Source organism: Poecile atricapillus, chromosome 6 (genome assembly GCF_030490865.1).
Source record: "Poecile atricapillus isolate bPoeAtr1 chromosome 6, bPoeAtr1.hap1, whole genome shotgun sequence".
In the NCBI taxonomy this organism is placed as follows: domain Eukaryota; kingdom Metazoa; phylum Chordata; class Aves; order Passeriformes; family Paridae; genus Poecile; species Poecile atricapillus.
In genome coordinates this window covers 24725271-24745994 of record NC_081254.1, presented here as the reverse complement: position 1 = coordinate 24745994, position 20724 = coordinate 24725271, and the positions used below count along the sequence as shown (strand labels likewise).

The following is a 20724-nucleotide window of genomic DNA, read 5'->3' as shown; positions in this document are numbered from 1 at the left end:
TGGTTTTCACTTGCAGGGAGTCCAGTGCAGTTACATATCTGACAAACTGGAGTAATTGCATGCTGTTCCATAACAGACTTTTAAGCAGAAGTTACGCTTCTACTTCTGAAAAGAGGTTTTCTGTGATTTGCTGGCCATGCTTTTCATGATGGCATTGTTTAAGGCAACTCCTTGTGTTGCCACTTACACTTTTGCCCTTACTGAAATTAGGATTCTGGGCTAGTTAAACAGTTGTCTTAATCTGGAGCAGCCATTCTCATGCAAGGTGAACTTGTAGAAGTTACTGCTTAGAAAAAGAGAAGTGAGGGGTGTGTGTTCAAAACTACTTACCCTTTCTGCAGTCTCATGAACTTCTACCAGTGTAACTGATGCAGTGTAGGAGTAGGAATGAGTGATGGAGTAGAGAAGGAAAAGGCTGCAAAACCTGCTGTTGCTACTGTTCAGGAGCCTGTGCTTGTATCTGTAGGCTTGATTGGAGTTTGCCTCTATGAATCTTGCCTCATGCTAGCACAGATCTTTTTAAAAGGGGCAAAAGATTAGAGATACTTTGCCAGTGTCCTCTGGTGTAAAAAGCAGAGGTTAATTTTTGTTACATCTGAAGCCTTGCATCTTCCTGAAATGCAGTGAGTTCTTCAATGAGACTATGTGATTCTTGGTTCTGTTTTGTCTTTATAGTTTGAACTAAGTTAAAACCCAAGCTGCATTTCATGTGCCTTTGGCTTGAGGGATACCTGGCAACATATTTAAATTTCCATTGAAATATGCAGAGCTAACCAGTTTCTGTCAAAGATGAGGCAAACTGGTAGGAGCTGTTTTGTTTTGCCATCGCACCACAAGCAGCAGCTGAAGATGTGCATAGGATGACTTATTTCAGAAATCACATAGCTTAGCAGTTGTCAAGAGGAGGGAAAACCTTCAGTCTCCTTTTTGCTTTTGATGATGGGATGCGTAAAATGGGAGCATGAGTCTCCATGCTGGAGCTTCTCCGAATATTCATCAACATGATAGGCAGAAAGAGGGCTTCTGGTAAAATGTCAAACCTTTTGGTATTGAGTGGGGTTTTTTTTTGTCTTCCTTTTTTTCCATCGATGGACTGCCATGAGTATAAAACATCTACATGATTACCTCAAGGAACCCTTGTTACTGAGAGAAACAAATTCTGTAGAATTAGCCTATTCTGTTAATTTGGGAATGAATCAGAATAAATGGTTCTTAGTTTGTGCCTAGAAATATTTCTTAGAAACAAAAGCTTTGCAGTCTTTGAAGATGTATGCTGGTTAATTTAGCTTTTTCGTTTACATTTGTCTGCTGTGGGTGGGGATCCTCTTGTAGCCTTTCTAAAGGCAGAGTCCATGCTTTCCTCCTGTTATCTTTGCTATTAAAGCTGGACAGTACTGACATCTGCCTTGATGGATGAGTGGATGTCATTGGGAAAAGTAAATTCAAGGCAAAAAATAAATGGTAAAAGAATTTTTTTTTAAAGTTATTCTTTCTTTTTAGCAGTTGAACTAGCTCTTTTGGTTTCTTTACTCAAGGACCACAGGAATAAATCTGAACAATGCAAGGTTGAGTTGCACCTGTAAAAATGGATTTGTTTTCTTAGCTTCCTCCTGTTCTGCACAAAGCCACAAGCAGCAGAAGTACTGGAAGAGCCTGCTGCGTAGGCTTATGCTAACCGTATGTTAACTTTGCTTAAAAAAAATTAAACCCTACCTCCTGCAGAACTTGATTTGCCATTGAGAAGAGCTTTCCACTTGCTGGGCGTGAAGGGGACTTTTTCAATCCCTGGCAATTGTGCAGAGAGATGGCAATTGTTACTGGCTCAAAGACTGTAGAAAGAACTTTAATTTCCCTGCTCTGTTTGGTGCCTATGCAACTCCAGACTGTCTTTCAATGCAAATATTTAGCTGACTGTCCACTGTTGATGCTTCTAGGTCCCTTTCATTTTACATTTTCTTCCACTGTCATTGTGGTTCTTCTACATTGAGTGTTTGGAGTTACTTTTCACAAGATGTTTTTGTTTCCAAAGTAATTGTATTTTTTCTCTGGGTCATTTATGTGTTTGTCTTCACTAATGTTTGCAACATCTCCGAACATAGTATCCTCTGTGAATTTAACTAACCTGCTGTTTACCCTTTCTTCCAGATCCAGTTTCTGATCCTACTTCCACATTTGGGAGTATGCAAGGGACAAACACATCTCTTTGCGTAGCTTGACTGGATATCCCAAGACTAGGATGTTAGTATATTTAAACATTTTTTTTGCATTAAAATGTTGCCAGTATCTTAACTGCACATAGACTACTATTTCTTAAATGTAATTAACTTTATTGGCATTATGCATATTCAGAAGCCTGCTGGTAGAAACATTTTGCAGTCTGACTAGTGCTTATTGGTGACTTTAAAATGGGTTCAGGAGTAAAAAGAATTTCAGGGTTTCTTTTTAAATGAGCTTATTTAGTGTTACAGCTTTAACACTCATTCTTGAAAATGTTGGCTCTTTGTGTAATAAGATTAACTGTAGGTTAATCCATGAACATATAAAATCTTTAGACTATGTTCAAGATAGTTATGAAAGACCATTTCAGACTTCTGAATGCATACAGAGAGATTTTTAAATACTTGAAATAGTCAAATATCTATAGAAATACTTGCATCAAATAAGCGTTAACAAAACCCAAAATTGCATACTGAAGTCTTCTTTGATCCCCTGCATTGCAGGTCATATTATTATTCTGGGACTAGTAAGGAGCCAACTGTTTGGAAGAGTAAACTTTATACTAAACTATTTTTGCAGATTTGATAATGCAGCTTCCTTTAAAATGTGTTTTAGTGATTGTATCACTATTGCAAAATGAAGTATTGCATGTTTTCTGTTATGTAAGTAATTGTATGGAAGTAATTAGCAGTTCAAAGACAAAGTCAGCATTAAACTGTGCTATTTTGAAAAATGTTGGGTTTTTGACTTGGCTACTCTTCAAGTGTTCCATGTATTCAACTACTACTGTATTTGATTGAATTACTTATTGACCACTAATAAAAGCAAGTATTTTAAATACTGAAGTCATTAGGTTACTGAATACAGTGTTCATTGTGAGGCTGTGGATTTTGCAGGTTCCTCTCCAGCCTTAGTTTTCCAGTGCACTTCTGTTCTTTTTCCCTTGTAAATGAAAGGAACCTTCTCTTCACGTGGTTTGAATTTCTTTTGTTAAAACTGCTGCTGACCTTAGCTATGATTTTAAAGTGATTAGGTATAGTTTCTCTGCTTGGATTTCAATTGATACTGTTCAGCTCTGTATGTAGGTAATAAATCCAGGTAAAATTGCAATTCTTCTTTAGCTTGGCTACTTTGGCAAAAGAAGAACTAGTGCAAGTTGTTCTGCAACATTTGTTCTAGTATCCCGCTGCATTTTGTTTGTGTCTGATTTCCTTCACTCATACTTCTGGTGTTATTGCTGTGGTTTCATAGAAAAGTGTATTATGGTTGCTACAATGTGTTCTTGAAGTTTAATATTCCTTGAACTTGGAAATATTTCTGGTGTGAAAGATAATTTTTGTAAAGTTGGCTATATTTGAGATAATTCTCAGGGTACTTTATATATAAAATTGACAGTAGTGGGGAGCAGGGCACTCACATGAGGTAGTTATTAATGCTTCTTGCACACACAGTCATCAGTAATTTACTGTTCCCTCTTTATGCCATATTTGGTTCATTACTTGTGCACGATAATATTTTTCTTTTAGAGAAACCTATGTGTGAAGAATTCTGTACGGGAAAAAATGGCCTTAAGGGAACATATTTACAAAGTGTCATAGACATCAACAAACTTTGTACAGTTGTTAATGCTATTGTAGACTTTAAATCCCTTAGGCTCAGATAATTGAGGTGTAGCCTGCAGAAGCTCAGTTTGCATCAAATTCCTTTGCTGTTTATATGGCTGTACTGCTGGCAGTTCCTAGCTGTGGATTAGGAAATCCATTTCTGAGATTTTGCTCTGAGAGAACAATTAAGAAGTTACAAAAACAGCCGCAATATAAGTGGACAGTAATATTGATCTTAAAAGCTGGAGCTTCTAGCAAAGAAGCACTCAAAGTTTTGGAGGGTTTCTGTTGTTTCTTCATATAAAGGTTGCACCAGATACTTTAGTCTCTGATGAATTTAGCAATACAATAGAGTGGGCAAGCTTGAGAAGATTTGTGTATAGCTTACCTGGAAAATTTAATTCTGATTTAGAACAAAGGACCAATTTCTGATTTGGAAGGCTGAATGCTCTCCCAGTGTTCACTCAGCATCAAAGAATTGTTTTCAGATCTTCTGATCATTCTAGTGATGATAGTGACTTCATTCTTTAAAAATATCTGAGGCAGGTCTAGTGGGTTTACTAAGACCTTTTCTATTGATATACTAACTGTAAAATTAGAGCAAGACTGGCTGTTGTAGAAGTCTTATCTTCAGATGTTTTGTCTTTGTAACAGTTTGATGTTCTTGAGTAGAAACTTGTAATTTGTTTAACTGTTAGCAAATCCTGAGATTTTGCTGCAACACAGGGATATTGAGAAACCTAGTGTGTAGAAAGTATGGGACTGATGTCTTATCTCAAGTTTAGATCACAAATGATGCTTTGAAACAAAGAACTTAAACTCAATTCAAAGTATGGGTGGTATAGGGTGGCTTCAACCAAGGTACAGTGGATTAAACTTTTGACTAAAGAAGGCAAATAATATATGCTATGTTTCAGGAATTCCAAAAGGTCTGAAATAAATGAGATGGAGAAGGCAGCAGTGTCAAAAAGCTGCATGTAACTGCTTGGTTTGAGGAAGGCTTAAAGGGGATGGTAGGAACTGAAATTACTATGTATATAACTCAGTTAAGTGCACTGTCAGCTGTTAAATATACTATTAGACATCAAATTCACTGTAGCTATCCAGAAAAGATACTTGAAAATAACTTCGAAGTCCTCAATGGCCATCATGAAATTTGTGTTTTCTATCATGTTACTTTTGCATCAACTAAATCCCAAAGGGATCTTTTCTGGTTATGATCTTCAGTACTGATCCAGTAATTACTTCAGATATCTGTCTTTAATCTGAGTAAGGGAAAGGTAGTCTGAGAGAGCGAACAACTAAGTTGGGCAGATCTTGATTTCTGCAGTGTTGTCTAAGATGTCCCTCCCTGGTCCTGCCACTTGTTCCTGCTGATGTAACTGGACTAGGCCAGTGTAACTGGACTAGGTCAGGAAATTGTACCAATCTAGAAATAAGGCAAGAAAAAATGATTATTTTTTAAATCTTCTGTATGTTCTTATATAGTAATTTATATTGCCAGTCAGAAGTGTGATTAGAAATGCTGATGGTTAAGCAGTCTGAGCTCAGCTTACAGAATTGGTGATGTGGGTCTGGGGCTAAAAGGTTAGTAAGACTCCAAGAGTTGTGATGTGAAATGGTGGTAGACATTATCTGACATAAAAAATGAGAGAGAGATTTATCGGTCACTTGCTCTTTGGGAAAATTTCACTAAACCCCAAAAATCAGGCTTTTTTAAAGCTATTTACTGTGGATTTCTTGCATCTGAGTGTAGTTATTTTTTTAGAAAAGGTTTACTGTTCCTCATCTACACTGAGTAATGTTCCATCACATCTGGCAATTTCAGTTCCCACAGTTAATTTCAGCACCAAATTGTTTTTGTGCTGTAATATTTTGTTACAAAGTTGTCAGCAGCTGTGCTTATGCTTTTCTGTTTCCAGAGGAATATCTGGGCTTGCAGTTTCTTTAGTGCATAGACACAACCTGAGGTGTGACTGAAGGATAATAAGAATATTTCTGTTAGTATTTGGTTATGTTGGCACAAGAATAACAACAGTAATACAGCTGCATCTTCCTTGCTGTATGCAAGAGTTGTCATGTGCTTACTTTGTACCTTTGTGTTCTTAATACTACTGCTGTGCAAACAACCATAAAGCTGGAGAGGATTGTTAGGCTTAGTTTTGCTTCCTTTGGGTTTAGATTCATGGAATAATGCCTTGCTTGGTGTATACTTGCAAATGTGACTTCAGTGATCACAATTAATCACTATGACCTGCCCTGTAGCTGGTATGAATTCTGTGTCTTTCAGTGTTAAGACACTCCTCTCTGTGTGTTGATTTGTTTTCAGGGTTTTTGTTTAAGGTATATCACTTGTAACCCCCTGCCCTGGTTTCATTTACCCTTTCATTTTTGTGTAGCTGCCTGTATCATCTTCTGATTTTGCAGAGATCATACTTCCTTTTGAGACAGAACTGAGCTGTCCATATGAGAAGGCTAAGGATACTTTTCCAGAATTCTAGGAAACGTGCTCAAAACATCACATGTGCTTCATATTCCCTGTAGTCATGGTTCAGCTTTCTTTCCATGATCTAGAGCTTTGTTCACTTTGGTTAGCTTCTTAATCAGAATTTAGATATACTCACTGGTGTAGAGAAATAATCACTTTATTTAATAAAGTGGTCTATCTTTGCATACCGCAAGACTTTTCAGGATGCTATGAGCTACCTGGAATCAAGATGTACTGTTCATTGAGGCAGTTATGTAATGGCTTATCGTGGAGGTTTATTTTACACCAGAAAGACTTGCACCAGACAGCCTTACAATCACAAATAACAGACTAAAAATGCTCCTGGCAATTTTTGCCTTGCAGGTAAACTCAATATATTCACCTCTCAACTCAGAAATGTTCAATTATTTTCATAGTTCTGTTCATTGAAGGTCATCAGATTTTCAGTGATGGGTGATAATTAATAATTAGTTTCCTAACAGAATCATGTTTTCATTCCTGTTGCTAATCACTGTATATAGATCGTGAAAGGGATATCTATAACTTGAGAGCTGAAAGAAAAGAATAATGTATTGAGTTAATTCAGTAATGAATTATGGTATAAATGATCTCCTGTGGTAAAGAAGTTGAAACTGAGTCACACTGCAGGAGTTTTCTAGATCACTGCTGTGGTTTGGTAGATGCAAGGACTGCTGGCAGTCCTTGTTTAAGTGGATTCAGCAGCTTGTACCCACCCCTTCTGAGCTGATTTTTAGCTTTGAATTATTTCAGTTAATGTGGTTTCAGTAGGTGACTGTGTTGCAGACAGGGAACAATGTCAGGCAAGACTGAATTACTGAGAGAAGGCAACCTTCTTTCAAACAGGACAGTTGTGGAGTGTGAAATATAGCTCATATCTCAGCCAGTTCAACTCATGCCTCTAATACTTCTGCACTATGCCAATATCTCTTGAGGTTGGGGTAAAAGCGGCTGGTGCCCTGTGCTTCCACATAGACAGCTTCTATGGGGAGGGAGGGCTCTTCCGTGGTTTAGACTGACTTAGACCTCTGCTATACCTGCTTGTGGCAAGTTGTTACTGACAACACACCTGGCTTTTGCTGATCTGTGATACGAGCATTACTGTGGCCACAAAATGAAGTGGAGCAGTGAATTGATGCTGGTGGAAATCTTATCTTTTCTGTGGGAGGCATTTTCCAGGCAGATCAATTCCATCTACTGCAAGGCTATTCTTAAGTTTGTGCCTTAGGAGCATGGCATATGGGTATAAACAGTGGTAGTTAGTGCATGTCACCTTACGTTTGCTTGGGAGTGAATTGTCTCCAGTGGGAAAAAATTTTCAAGGTTTTTATTTTGCTGCAATAAATAATGCAATATGGTTAAAAATCGAAAAAAATTGCCTCAAGTTTGAGAAATGTTTGGGCCTCTGTATTTTGGTCCATGCTATTGTGCATTCGTGTTCTTGACCTATTTGACACCTTTAATCTGTTTGTAAACTTTCTAGCTAGTTCTTAGAGTTTCTTATCAGTGAAAGTTGTACCTGGTTGCCTGCTGGAACTGGAGGTTGAACAAATAAGATCACTGTCTTTATACTGAGATACTGAAAAGCAAATCCCACTTCAATTTTTATTGTTAAATTTTGTTTGTTTGGATTTTAGTTCAGTTAATTATTTTTTTTTAAAATTTAGGTCCTATTCTATCATTGAGTAAAACCTATATTTTTTAAAGATGCATTGAAAGTTGATAGCTACTGAAACTCTTCTGTTGTAATTCTTTGCCATTTTGTGCTGTCTGTATTTTCTGGTTTATTTTCTAAAGTAATAAAATGCAAGTATTTATGTGAGAAGATTCCAGTTAGGTCCTGCATTAGTGGTGACTGGCTGTGAAGGAAGCCAGATAGTCCTGCAGTAAACCTCCTGATCTTGAGTTAAAATGTAAAACAGAAGCCCACAGCCCCTGACTTGAACAACTGGCCAGTGGTGCAGTATCTACAAATTGGAGGATCCTTTCACCCCTGCAAATGCATATGAAGATTGCAACTCAGCTTGCTATGGCAATTGCTGTATCTTGAGGGGATCTTGAGACAGCTATTGCAATGTCCTTAGCTTTTCTTGAATTCTGCTTCTGAGGCTTTTGATTGGAGATAAGAAATTTGCATGCCTTTGTATAATTCTCTTCTTGATATCGGATCACACACACAAAAATACTCCTTGTGGGAGGGAAGCAGGAGATGATCCATATTTTGCTATACTCTGCACTCTGGCAACAAGCTATAACTTGTCACTTCTGGTTTTTTGGGGTTGAATTTTCAGTTGTAATCAGTGAGATAACCTGCCAGTTAGAGTGCTAACATCGGATGGAGAGTCTCCTGTTTCCATTTCTTGCACTGCGACACAAGCTGGTAACTGGCTTTGCTTCTCTGCTCTTCCTCGTAGAGCTGAGAGATCTCCCCTCTTCTAGGGTATTTGGCAGGGTGTTTTTCTGCTGTGAAGGCAAGTGCATTGCAGTGCTGTTGTTCTGATATGTAGCTGTTATGCTGTCATGTTTAGCTCATTAAATTTTAAATGCCTTGCTGTGAGTTTGGGATTGCATCAGAGAAAATGTTCTTAGACGTGGTTCTCAGAGGAAAAGGAATAGCTTGTTTGAGAGGGATGCTTGGAGAGAAGAGTGAGGATGGTCTGCTGCAGCTTTTTAGTTAAAATTGCAAACTAGTAGTGGAATTTTAATTAAGTCCTGCAATATGGATGGTCAGTCAGAAGCACTTCTATCAACAGTTCTTGTCGTTTTTTGCTGCTTTTTTGATTTCTCAGCTTACTGCTGTAGTAAGTTACTGTAACAGTGAAGTAGTGGCTGTTTGGCAGAACATGCGCCTTGTTGGCTTCTTGATTGCTTCAAATGAAGCTTCTCTACTGGAGTTGCTGTTCTACAGTGAATAAACATTATTCTAAGGCCAAACAATTCTTTTTCTCTTGAGCTCCAAGGGCCTGTTTAGGGACTCCAGCACATGACATTTTGTATTCTGTCTTGAGAACAGAAGGTGTTTTGGTGCAAAAAGCTACAGAAGACCTATGTGTTGGCATACAGAACTTGGATATACCTGTTACTTTAAACAGACCCTGTCTTAACATCCTTAATTCTTTTCTTCTGTATTGCATGTGTCTATATTGCTCTTATAGAACCAGGTTGATATTTAAGGTTTTCAAAATCCTCTGGAGCAGAAATGTCTGCAGTAAGTCCCTGAACAATGCAGTTTCATTAACAAGAATGGGGAAGCATGAAATTTGAAAAATTGGTTGAGATGCACAGCTTTTTCTTTGTTCCCCAAGAAGCTAAAGCAAAGTTGATGTAAGTTGTAGTTGGAGTTCTTAATTGGTCTCTATCCAGATAACGAGATGTCTCATCATAGGTGGATGGGAGTTTTATTTTGTTGCACGAATAAAAGAATATTCACAACTTATAATTATATGCATGTCATGAGACTTAGTGTATATTAATAACTGTCCTGTGACTTTTTTCCCCCTCCCCTGTTGCTTGGTCTTGCTTTTCTATTAAGATGCCTGTGACTGAAACATTCAAGTTTAATGAATTTTTGTCCTGAAAGAGACAGAATTCCCGTGTTACACATAGACTGTAGGATATTTCTGAATTAATTCCTGCTTCAAATCCCACAGCTGTGGATAAATATAACCAATTTTGACCAGAAAATCTAGGCATGAAGAATCCAATAAAAACCTGATGTGATGGTGGTGGCTCTTGCTTCATACTAGTTAATGAGACTCTTAACATGGTGAATTCAAGTGCTGGGGGAGAGGGAAAGGGAACTAGATCTCAGCAACCAGCCTGTGCTTTCCTAAATATCACTTCCAGAATCCTGGAGTAGAGAAAATTATGATCCAATCCTAGAGTACATGTCTTATGTCTTCGATTGGACTCTTGTAAAATTAAAGAGAGAGTGTTTTACGTCTGGCTGAGTTTGATCAGCTTCCAGTTTCAGCTCCTGTGTCTGGATATGTCTTTGAGAAGTTGTTTTTCCTGTTCCTAGATGTGTGATTTGTGGCTTTCTCCATTCCCCCTACCCCCCTTTCCAAGTAGTGTTTAATTGCATTTGCTGTGGTAAGCAGCCTCTGTGACCTAGGCCGTTTGTTAATTGCTGCTCTTCCTGTCTTTGTAGCTCCAGCAAATTTAGTGACTGCTTTCTTCCAAGTCATTGACTAGGACTGAAATGGCAAATGGCACAGGGCTAAGAACCAGTGCCTGATGCACCTTGCTACCAGTAGTTTCTTCTTGCCACCAATATTTCAAGAGTTGTCTCTTAATTGATTTTTAATGTTTTGTATTTATTTGACTGATTTTTGTTTGGTTTGGCTTAGGGTTTTTTTTTAATTTTGGGTTTTCTTTTAATTTCTGATTTTAGTCAAGATATGTCATGCCAGCCCAAAAGTCTAAAAATATTTTATCAAACCTGTTGTTAATTAAAATTTTAGTTTTCTAAGATTATAATAAGAATTTCTGTTAGCCTATGTTGATTTATACCATTTTTGCTATCAATTCCTGAGAACTGTTCATTGGTGTTTAAAACCTTTATCAATTTGAGACCCTGATACTAACTTGTTTAATGTTGTGACATTTCAAAGCTTTTTTTTTTCCCCTTTTTTTTGGAGCGCATTGGGACTTTTGCAATATTTCAAGACTTTCTGGTATTAAACACTGCTGCAAATACTCTTTGAGTAACTCACAGAAAGAAAACCAACTATTATTCATTGAATAAAAAGACAATTAAGTTGCAAATGTTACTAACACCACCTTGATAGATTTTGTTGAATGATTATATGCCATTCTATTGAATGTTTTGTAATATACTACCATACTCTTACATATATTACCTAAAAAATCCAATCTATATGTGCATTGGTTTTGATTTTATCTTTGCCTGCTTTAAAGCCGTGTGCATCTCCTCTCTGACTTTTGCAACATTTCTGAGTTTTGATTTATCTTCTGTGCTCTGAATCTTCCTGTTCATTATCCAACAGGTTGTCTCCTTTTTGTGTTTTTACTCTTGGTCACTTGGGTTTGGGTTTTGTTAGTTCTAAATTTTTTTTTCCCATTTAGCAGGTCAGGTTTTTTCCCCCTGGTTTTGATGGTTTCCAATATATTCTTAGCTGGTTAAGAAATTGAAACAAAATATATTGCCAACTAATGTCTTAAGTGACTTGATTCAATTTCCAGCTTTTTGAAGTTGTCCTTTTAATGTGCAAATTGCTATGTATTTGGCTGTTTATTATAAATAAATACTGACGAATCACTTGTCTTAATTTCTATTGCAACTGGTTCATTGCAGTTGAATTGATCCTTGTGGATCACTTCCAACTCTGGAAATTCTTCTTCTCTTGTTCTCTGACCTGTTGTACTTAACTGCTGGCCTGGGTAGTACTTATTTAGTCTGTTGAGGTCTAGTTTATAAGTTGATATTTACAGATTAAATTAATATGCACAGATAAGGGTTGAGGAGTTGACAATTATGTATGTTGTTTTTTTTGTTTTCTGCCTTTGCTGTGTTGATTTTTTGAGTTATTAATATTTTATTCAATAATACATTCAGAGCAATTGTAGTGTGTGCCTTTTTACTACCCCAAAATGATTTGTACCTGTAAGTTAAAGTCAAGCTTTACTGCTTTGACTAGATACATATCTAGGGCTGAATTATGTAGTGACTATTCAAAGGTATATTTGAGCTGTGCTGTCTTGAGAAGGAAAAAAGCATTATTTGATTTACTAGGCTCTGTGTCAATGGGACTCCAGAAATGCATCCCTATCTTTTTCTGAAGATCTTGCATTCCTAATTTTTATAGTAGAGGATGTGTCTTTGGCTAATCTGCATTATTAGAGAGTGGCCATAGACTATCAGCTATCCACGTCTCTAATACTGTTATCTCAAGAAGCCTGGTAGCTACTTAATGATCACAAGGGCTCTCAGTTTTAAGGGAGATGACATGAGGGTCTGACTTGTTGTTTTTTTTTTTTTCTTTACAAAGCTTAAATGAAACTGTTTTGTTAAATTGTTGTCTTAAACCATTAGCTATCAAACTGCAATTACAGTTTAAATTTATGACAAAATATTTGGTTACAGATGGGTAAAAATGCCAAGAAAAGATGAAAATAAAACTGTTTAGGTGCCTAGACAAAACTAGTGAAAATTGATCATGCTGAAGACTGCATAGTCAACCTTCTCCCCCATCCCTTCTTTAGTTTTAATTTCCTTCCTTGCTACTCTTAGCAGAAAAATGGCACATACATGTTCTGATTTTTATCAGGGAATGTTTTAGAGGATGCTTTACTTGTAGAGGTAAAAGTTGTGAAATAGGAATAAGTGTGTAACAACCTCTGCAATAAAAAAGTTACTCCACCCTTGCTTCAGTACTAAGGGTTTTCTTTCTTTGTTCTGGGATTTATTTTTTCTAATTCTTCACTTCTTAGAGAGCCTCTTTGGGAAAGAAAGATGTTTTACACTTTATAAACTTGTTGGGTTTTTTTAAATTAAAATATTTTTTTCTAAATTCTTAAACTAACATCCAAAAAATGTTTTTCATTGTAAAGGTCACCAGTATTATTTGTAAGTGTTAAATATGTGGCTGCTTTGATTGTGAAAAGCGTATCAGATCTAAATACAACTACTGAAAATCTAATCTCATATATAAATAATACTGATTTCTAAAATACTGGAATCTTCTTTCTTTTTCTTTCTTCTAATTCTGTTATTCCTGCAACTTTTCCACTGGCTCTGCTCTTCAGCTGCTATGAACTGTCAGACACTGAAATACAGATGATGAAAATATAGAAACTGGAATTTAGCAGAGGCAGCCATGTTAATTTCTGTTCCATTTGAAATGCAGGAAAATATCATCTGCCAAATGGAAAAGGACAATCGGTGGGAAAAGAAATGTTCTTTTCAAGCTTCTAAGAGCAGTGACAATGGAGAGAAAAAATACTATAAAAAGTAGGCAGCTCCTTTTTCAAGATTTTGTTTTCGATGTATTCTGCATGATTAACTGTACACAGTTGCTCTTTTGGAGCCCTGAATGACTGAACACGACATCACAGGGCTTAAACTGCCTTTGCTGCATTGCACTTTGCATTTGGGGGGAAAAGGGCTCAGCTTTATGGCAGTTTTACCAGTCTCTAGTATAATTTTTGAATACATTCATACTTCCCTTATTTGCCTTTTTTAATGTCAAACATTGCACATAAGATGTTCTGCTGTTGCTATGCAACTGCTAAATCCAATATTTAATATTAATAAAACCCAAGTGGCATTAGCATCACTCAGAACAGTGGGCTAGCAAACTATGATCGTACAATATCCAAGCTGTAAAACTTGGCAGAGACTTCAGTGTGCAATTGCATGCATGGCAAACTGTGGGGCATGAGTCACTGGCAGTTACTATTAAAAGATTGATGAGTTTGAGTAAAATTTCTAAAGTATTTTAATTTTTATACATATATATATGTATAAAACCCATAAGTTTTAATCAAAATGATAAAGAACAAGGTTGGTTAGCTATTTTCCTTAAGGTTTCATTTCAGAGTCAAATTCTGAGGGTCACTACCCATATGTTAAAAACGTTCTAAGCTATTCAACGTTAAACCTATGGGTCAATACCCTGATTCTCCTATTTTTCTTCTAGGTCAGGTTGGTCGGCCCTTTCCCTCTGTTCCTGCCACTTCCTGAAGCCTGAATTGGCTTTTTTTGGAGGCAGTGCTACTTCTCTGCCTGACAAGGTGCTGTTCAATGGAATGTGTTTCCAGTTCTCAGTTTTTCCTCTTCCACCTTGTTTTCTGATTTGTCCCTATTTCTCTTTACTCTTGACTGTTATTTCACTTTGTATTTTTTTTTTCCTTGGTCCTTTCTGAGATTAGATTTTTTAGTGTTGTACCCCAGCAATGCTTTAGCCATCTTAAGTCATGTTGCAGGCTGCAAATTTTGTAGGATCCTGCATCCGATTGATAAAGATGTTGGTGCACTGACACTCTTGCTGACACCCAGAGGGGTGTAATACTATTTGTCATTTCCTTTTGAAGATTGCTGTCCAAAACATAACTTAGATATTAGATCTGGATGAAATCAGAATTATTTTAGAATTACTGCTCTTTTGAAGTGTAATAAACTATTTTCTTCATAGTACATGATCTTGATTTTGACTGATATCTTAAACATTACTATTTTAGGTAGTTTTTCTGTCCCTGATTCACATATGCAAGTTTCTCTAAATGTAATACCATATTTTTGTTTCTTAATTTGTTTGTTATTCCTTCTTCTGCCACTCAAAGACTCAAACAAGTAGGAGAAGCTAGAAGCCCCTAGCTACTTGCAAATCATTCTTAAACCTACAAAGCAAAAGTACTGGAGGGGGGAGGGAAGGGCAGACAATATAACAAGTTATAGTCTCAAATTTTCCCGGTCACTCCATTTTTATACATTTTTATGCATTTTTATAAGGTGGAATTTGTCTATCACCCTTACAGTAATCTTTGTACTTTTCATACTTACTCTGGTAACCCATCTTCTCACAGTACTGGGTAGTTAATAGCTCTGTAGATTTTTTACCACTAGCAGGGGGTTAGTGTTATATTGATTTAACTTTTCCGAATAATGGCAGTAATTTTGGTGCACATTTTTCCTCTTCTGAAATAAACTCAAATTGATTAAATTTATTTTAAGTGAGGTATAAATTGTGGCATTGAAGTAAATCAGACTGTCTTGGATGCAGATCTGTGATTGAAATTTCTTTCTGTAGTGATATGATAACGTTGAATCCCTCTCCTTTTAATTTTCTCTCCTCACAACTGCAACTCTTCAAGAAACACTGATTCTAATGTTTACTGAAATTGAGAAAAGTAACTGAATGTCACTGAGATGGAAGAATGCAGTTCTTTAATTTGGAAAATGTACCTTCTTTCAGTTTGGAGGCTTAAATGAGAGTATTTTTATTTGTGTAGAAATTACTCGGTGATCTTGTAGAAGCTGCAGCTTGCTATGTTCTTTTCAAAGTGGATTATTTCAATGTTGTAATGTTCTTTGTTTTTAACCGAGCTATTTAGAAAAGTACAGGAGTAAGTGGACTGTAGATTGTGCTATGATTTATCAGTAGTTCAGTCATCACAATTGACCCATGTATCTTATAATACTTGGAGAAAACATGTTGAGCTCTGTTCTTGGAACAGATAAATATAGAACTGCTATTGTGAATATTGTAGTGACGTACTAATCTAGAAAGCTAACAATTCTTTTATTTGCTTTTAGGGTTTGAAAGTATTCTAGAAGGCCTGTTTGGACCTGGATTATTAAAAGATCTCAGTTTGTTTAAAGGTATTCAATCTCTATGTTTGTATCTTGTTCTGCATTTCTAATGACAGAAGCAGCCTCAGCTCTGCCTCTAGAAAATGTGTGTTACCGTGGTGATTTGTGCTTTTTTTTCCCCCTCCCCCAGGCAGTGCTCACAGTTAGTTTCATATTGGCTAAAATTACTAATGAGTGTGCGTTCATCTTTATGTAGCTGGGAGTGTATTTTGCAGTGCTCAGAAAAACAGATTTGTTGTGCACAGATAAAATGTATATAGTTTGGTAATCTGGGGATTTAGAAAAATGGCCGAAATGAAGCCTGAATCCTCAGAATGCAGGCAAGAATGTTGTGAAACAGGTATTTAATTCAGCATTTCTCTTTTGGCTCCAGTTGTGTCATGGTTTATGAATATGAAGTAATTTGCTATTCTTCTGATTTACAGACTGTGAGCCTGAAGGTGTTTCTGATTGGTCTTTTGATGAAAATTGTCTTTTCTGCTGCCTGAGAAGAGAAAAAGTGAAGGTAACAATGCAGATGTGTGAAGCTAGTAGTTGTAGGGGAGGGACAAAGGGGGGGGAGTTTGCTGCTCCTGGTTAACTGAATATGGAAAATCTGCAACCTCCTACCCCTTTCTCCTCCTTTGGAAAAGGGTTTTCTGAATTAAAATATGCAAGTTAATGAAGAGACTTGCCTCTGTCTCTGCAACTTTTTCTTTGTAGCATGTAATGCAGGTGGTGGGTTTCTTTTTTTCCCCCTGTGCATTAACTCTTTCTGTTTGGTGTTTTTTATTTGTATTGGGTTTTCTTGAGTTCTTTGCAAGAGAGCTTGTTGGGAATCATGAAACCATCCCCAAGGGATCCAGACTGTGGCTTGTGCATGTTTACTACAGTCAGATGATGGGCTTATCTTCAGTATGGAAATGTGGTCCATTTTAACAATCTAGAATCTTGTTCTGTATCTTGGAATCTCCTTCCCTGTGGACCATATCCTTTTATTAAAGTCGTCTTGTGTTTGGTTGATTTTGTACTATGCTTGTTCATAATGAATTTGGAACCTAAACATGAACAAGTCAGGTTTGCCAACACAATAAACTTGCAGTTTATTTTCTTAAGGAAATTATAGTTGTATATAAAACAAAAGCTATGGTGCTATACCAATTCTTGTTCAGCCCACATGTTGAAATTGTGATTGTTCTATAACATAGGAAGGAAGGATCATCTGTCTTGGCAAAACTTCATTTACTGGAATTTGTAACTACTGCTTCTTCCTGCACAATGTAAAACAACACCAGAATGGATCTCTATCAACCTAGTAACAAAACAAAAGCACTCTGTCCTCTGCAGCAGCTAACATATAGCTGCATGGGTTGTCCATAAAGGAGGTACCTTGTTGACACTGATACTTGCCATACTGCCAGTTCACGCATGTTTTTGTATTACAGTTTTTATTAAGGCATAGGAGGAGGTTTAGGAATGCTTGCATGTAGAATAGGTGTAAGTCATAGTTATTTCATTACTGACAGCAGGTAACATCTATGTATGCTTGTTGTGTAAGGAGTTCTGTCTTTTTGCTTACCTCATCTCAGAAAAGGACAAAATACAGTGTTAAGCACAGCTCTAGTTAATCCATTGAATTGATTCAGAAATTAATTTTGTGGTGGCTGAGAGACTTGTTGTAGTGTGGACCAATCTGACAGCGTATGGGTAGGTATTCCAAAAGGCAGTCTTGCTGCCCTCCAGCTTCTCTGTCAATTTTGTTGGGTTTGGCTATTTTGGCTTTTTGGTTTGTCTTTTTTTGTTTTTGTTCTTGATGGAATAATATGTCTCCTTTCAGGTCTACATTTTTTTGTGTGTCACCTGAGAGATGGTAGGATGGGAGTGCTTCCTTTGCCCAGTGCAGTAGATTTCTGCCCTGTTGGCATTGATGTCATAAGATTGCAATACACAGTTAAATATGATTCTTTCACGAGAGCCTTCAAATTGTGTGAATTTGGCAACATCTTAATTGGAATTATAATACCAGAGACAAAATTGTTAGAAAAAAGTTTGTAACTTAATTTGGTATTTAGCTAAATAATTAACAGTCTTCAGCTAATTTAGTTCAACTAAATTAGGAATGGTACTAGTTTAATTGACATCTCTTCCATTGAACATCTCGACTCATCTTTAAGTCTTTAGGGAGTTACAGGCTGTTCATGTGTATCTTCTCACCTTGTTTGGAAAAGAACTGGGCAGGGAGGGAGGGTTTGGGTTGCTGCTTGCATAGTGCTGAGTTACAGAATGAAAAGGTGTGTAATTGATGCTGTAGCTGAGAGCAGGATAGCCACAAGTCATGTATTATGATAGCGTGTGGCCTGTTTTTCGGGGTTTTTTTGAATACATAATTACCAATACCTCCTTTCGGATTAGTAGACTAATTAGTCAATGTACTTGATTTTCACCTATAAGTGACATGTACCTAGGGTAAAAATTTCAAAACCAATAAAAATCTTCAGGGTTCTTTTCTGGATTTCATTTGCCCATAGGATTTACCTGTAACTTAGGAGACCAGTAGTTGTGCATAAGTAAAAATGAGTTCTGGACTGTAGGATGAGAATTGATGGCCAGTATTAGTTTATTGGCAGATCTGCTTAAAGGGTAAAAATCTACATTAGCTCTCTCACTATTTCAGTGATAGCTGTTATTGCTTTCACAATAACAGTCAGTTAGGTTTAGCAGTCAGGTTCAATTATGTGACTTCTTCAAAGGATGGAAAACCATCTGCTGAAGTATTCTAAAAAGATTAATTTATTTGTAGCAGTAGTTCTAATTGCAAATATTGAGCAAATACCTGCATTTTTGGGCAGTCAAAATATAAGGCAGGTTTTGATAGAGAAATGGACTTATGTGTCTTCATTTGAAAGAGATGATAAAATATAGACAAAGTAGGGAGCCAGCATGTTCCCAGACATATTTTTGTCCCAAATCCAAAGGCCCTAATGTAGAACTTTTAGAAACTGGATTTTTTCATCACAGAATGCAGAATACATATTTATTTCTGTATGGTGTGATAGGAGAATAACTGGTTACCTAAGGTGCTGATACCAGGTTATTGATGTGGGTGCCTGTGTGCAGAAATGGACAGTTACCTTGAAAGACAAAAAAACCCCAAAAACCTGACAAACCAGTTAGCAGCTCTGGCTGCCTACATGTGGTGAGAGAAAGATTGGGTTCTATGGGACCAAATCTGACAAATTCACTTTTGGATAATCTGTAGTTGTGATAATTCTCTATTGCTTGTGATCTTTATCACTTTTCCTTCTAAAAGGTGAAGCGAAGACCCATCAATTCAGATGGATTGAATTTAAAGTGTACTTGCCTTATCTCCTTTTAATTATGATTCCTAATTTTTCCATGTGGTTTGTTAAATAATCTGACTGAGCTATCATTACAGAAGGAATCTTTAACTCCATATAGAATGTTTGTATCAAATGAGGTACTCTCTAGTGTCATTTGCTCACAGTTGGAGCTCAAGCTTAGTTTAAGAAAGGCCAGAAGAAAGGAGAAACAGGAAAATGAATTCTTAAAGAGTATTCAGTTGACTATATTCATGTGGAAAAGAAAACACTATTGTCTATAGTGACATAAAGCAATTCATATGTATTAAGAAAAAAACGAACACACACACACATGGACACACAACTAATCTCATTAGTTGGTGAGAGCAGAACAAGAAGGATAATACTCCTATGCACATTAACTATTTTATAGATATATTTGAGCTACAAAAATAGCAAGAGAGAAAATGACTTCTGGGAGTGTGTTCTGTATTTGTATGCTGTTGATGCCAGAAAATTGATTCTAGTCTGCGAAGTTCTCTGAAATACCTGGCCTTCAGTAAAAGGACCTCTCACAATTCTTTCATTGAGAAAGAAGTGTGGTAACGTAAAGCATTTGAAGAAGCTATTTTAAAATTCAGAATTACTCTGATATGATTTGGGTATTTTTAAAAGCTTGTAATTATTTTACACAAATCTGGTGGCCTTTGGCTATGGAGGAACATAAGCAATAAGATATGAACTGTAGTAAATGTCTGAATAATTCTGAAGAGAAGTTATCACTCATCTGAAGCATTAAATTGTAGAATAATTGAAGATGGCAAAGGAAATACCTGAAAATAAGTTGAAGTTGCAGAACTCTTATAATTTTTTATGGCTTTAGAATGTGTTTAAACTGTGTACAGAGATCCCTAAGTGTGCTGGAACATGCGCTAAAACATTTTAAATGGATTTCATCACTTAAAAACTCAAGTATTTAGACTGTCAATTTTGTATTGTGTCATTTCAAAATAATCTGATATGGAGGCTAAAACTTGAAAAGGTTGTGATAATCTCCAGATGTGTTTAGTAATGCAGGGTTGCAGCTTTGCTTGTGCATCAGTGTTAATATATTCCACTGATATATTTATTCTCCCCATACTATAGATAATAAATGTTAGTCAGTAGCTATGGATGAGTGAAGTTGTTTGTTTTGAATTTGATAAATATTACATCAATCATCTTAAAAAATATATATATGTTCAGTAAGTGAGGAAGGTCTTAAAACTGATTAGAACATCTGAATTTTTATTAATACTAAGCTGGGAGCAGTTGTAGATGCTTTAAAGGACATGCTCAGAATTTAAGATGATCTTGATAAATTTGAAAAACAGGACAGACAGACCTGTTTTGTCAAGTCACAAGTTACAGATGTCTTAAAAGCAATAGGATTGTAAAAGTAGTAAATGCCTTTGAGGACTGTTTCAAGAGAAGAATTTGTGTTAGTACCTGGAGAGGAAAACCTAAATGCTGGTGAAGCTTCAAATGACCATAGCATTTTGGGAGATGTAAACAAACTGCATAGCACTGAAATGAAAGCAACAAGAGTGATACTCACTTGCAGGTAGAAGGAAAGAAGAGTCTCTGGTGCCTTTAAAGCTTGTCTACAGAAAATTGTACTCCTTTGTTTTGGCTGTGAATTAAAGACTCTACAGTCTTAAGGGAAAAAAAAGCATTGGAGAAGACAACCTAGGGATGTTGAAACATTCCTTTCTTACTCAGTGT

General features: G+C 36.5%; 1 protein-coding gene across 1 annotated transcript in view; it reads left to right on the top strand.

Annotated features, from left to right (window-relative positions):
* Nucleotides 1-20724, top strand: part of LCOR (ligand dependent nuclear receptor corepressor) — a 60331-nt gene that overhangs the window by 14951 nt on the left and 24656 nt on the right. The window contains exons 2-3 of the mRNA XM_058840838.1: nt 15605-15670; nt 16087-16166. Of these exons, the coding sequence (XP_058696821.1) occupies nt 15605-15670; nt 16087-16166 (146 nt within the window). The remainder of the gene's footprint in view (nt 1-15604; nt 15671-16086; nt 16167-20724) is intronic.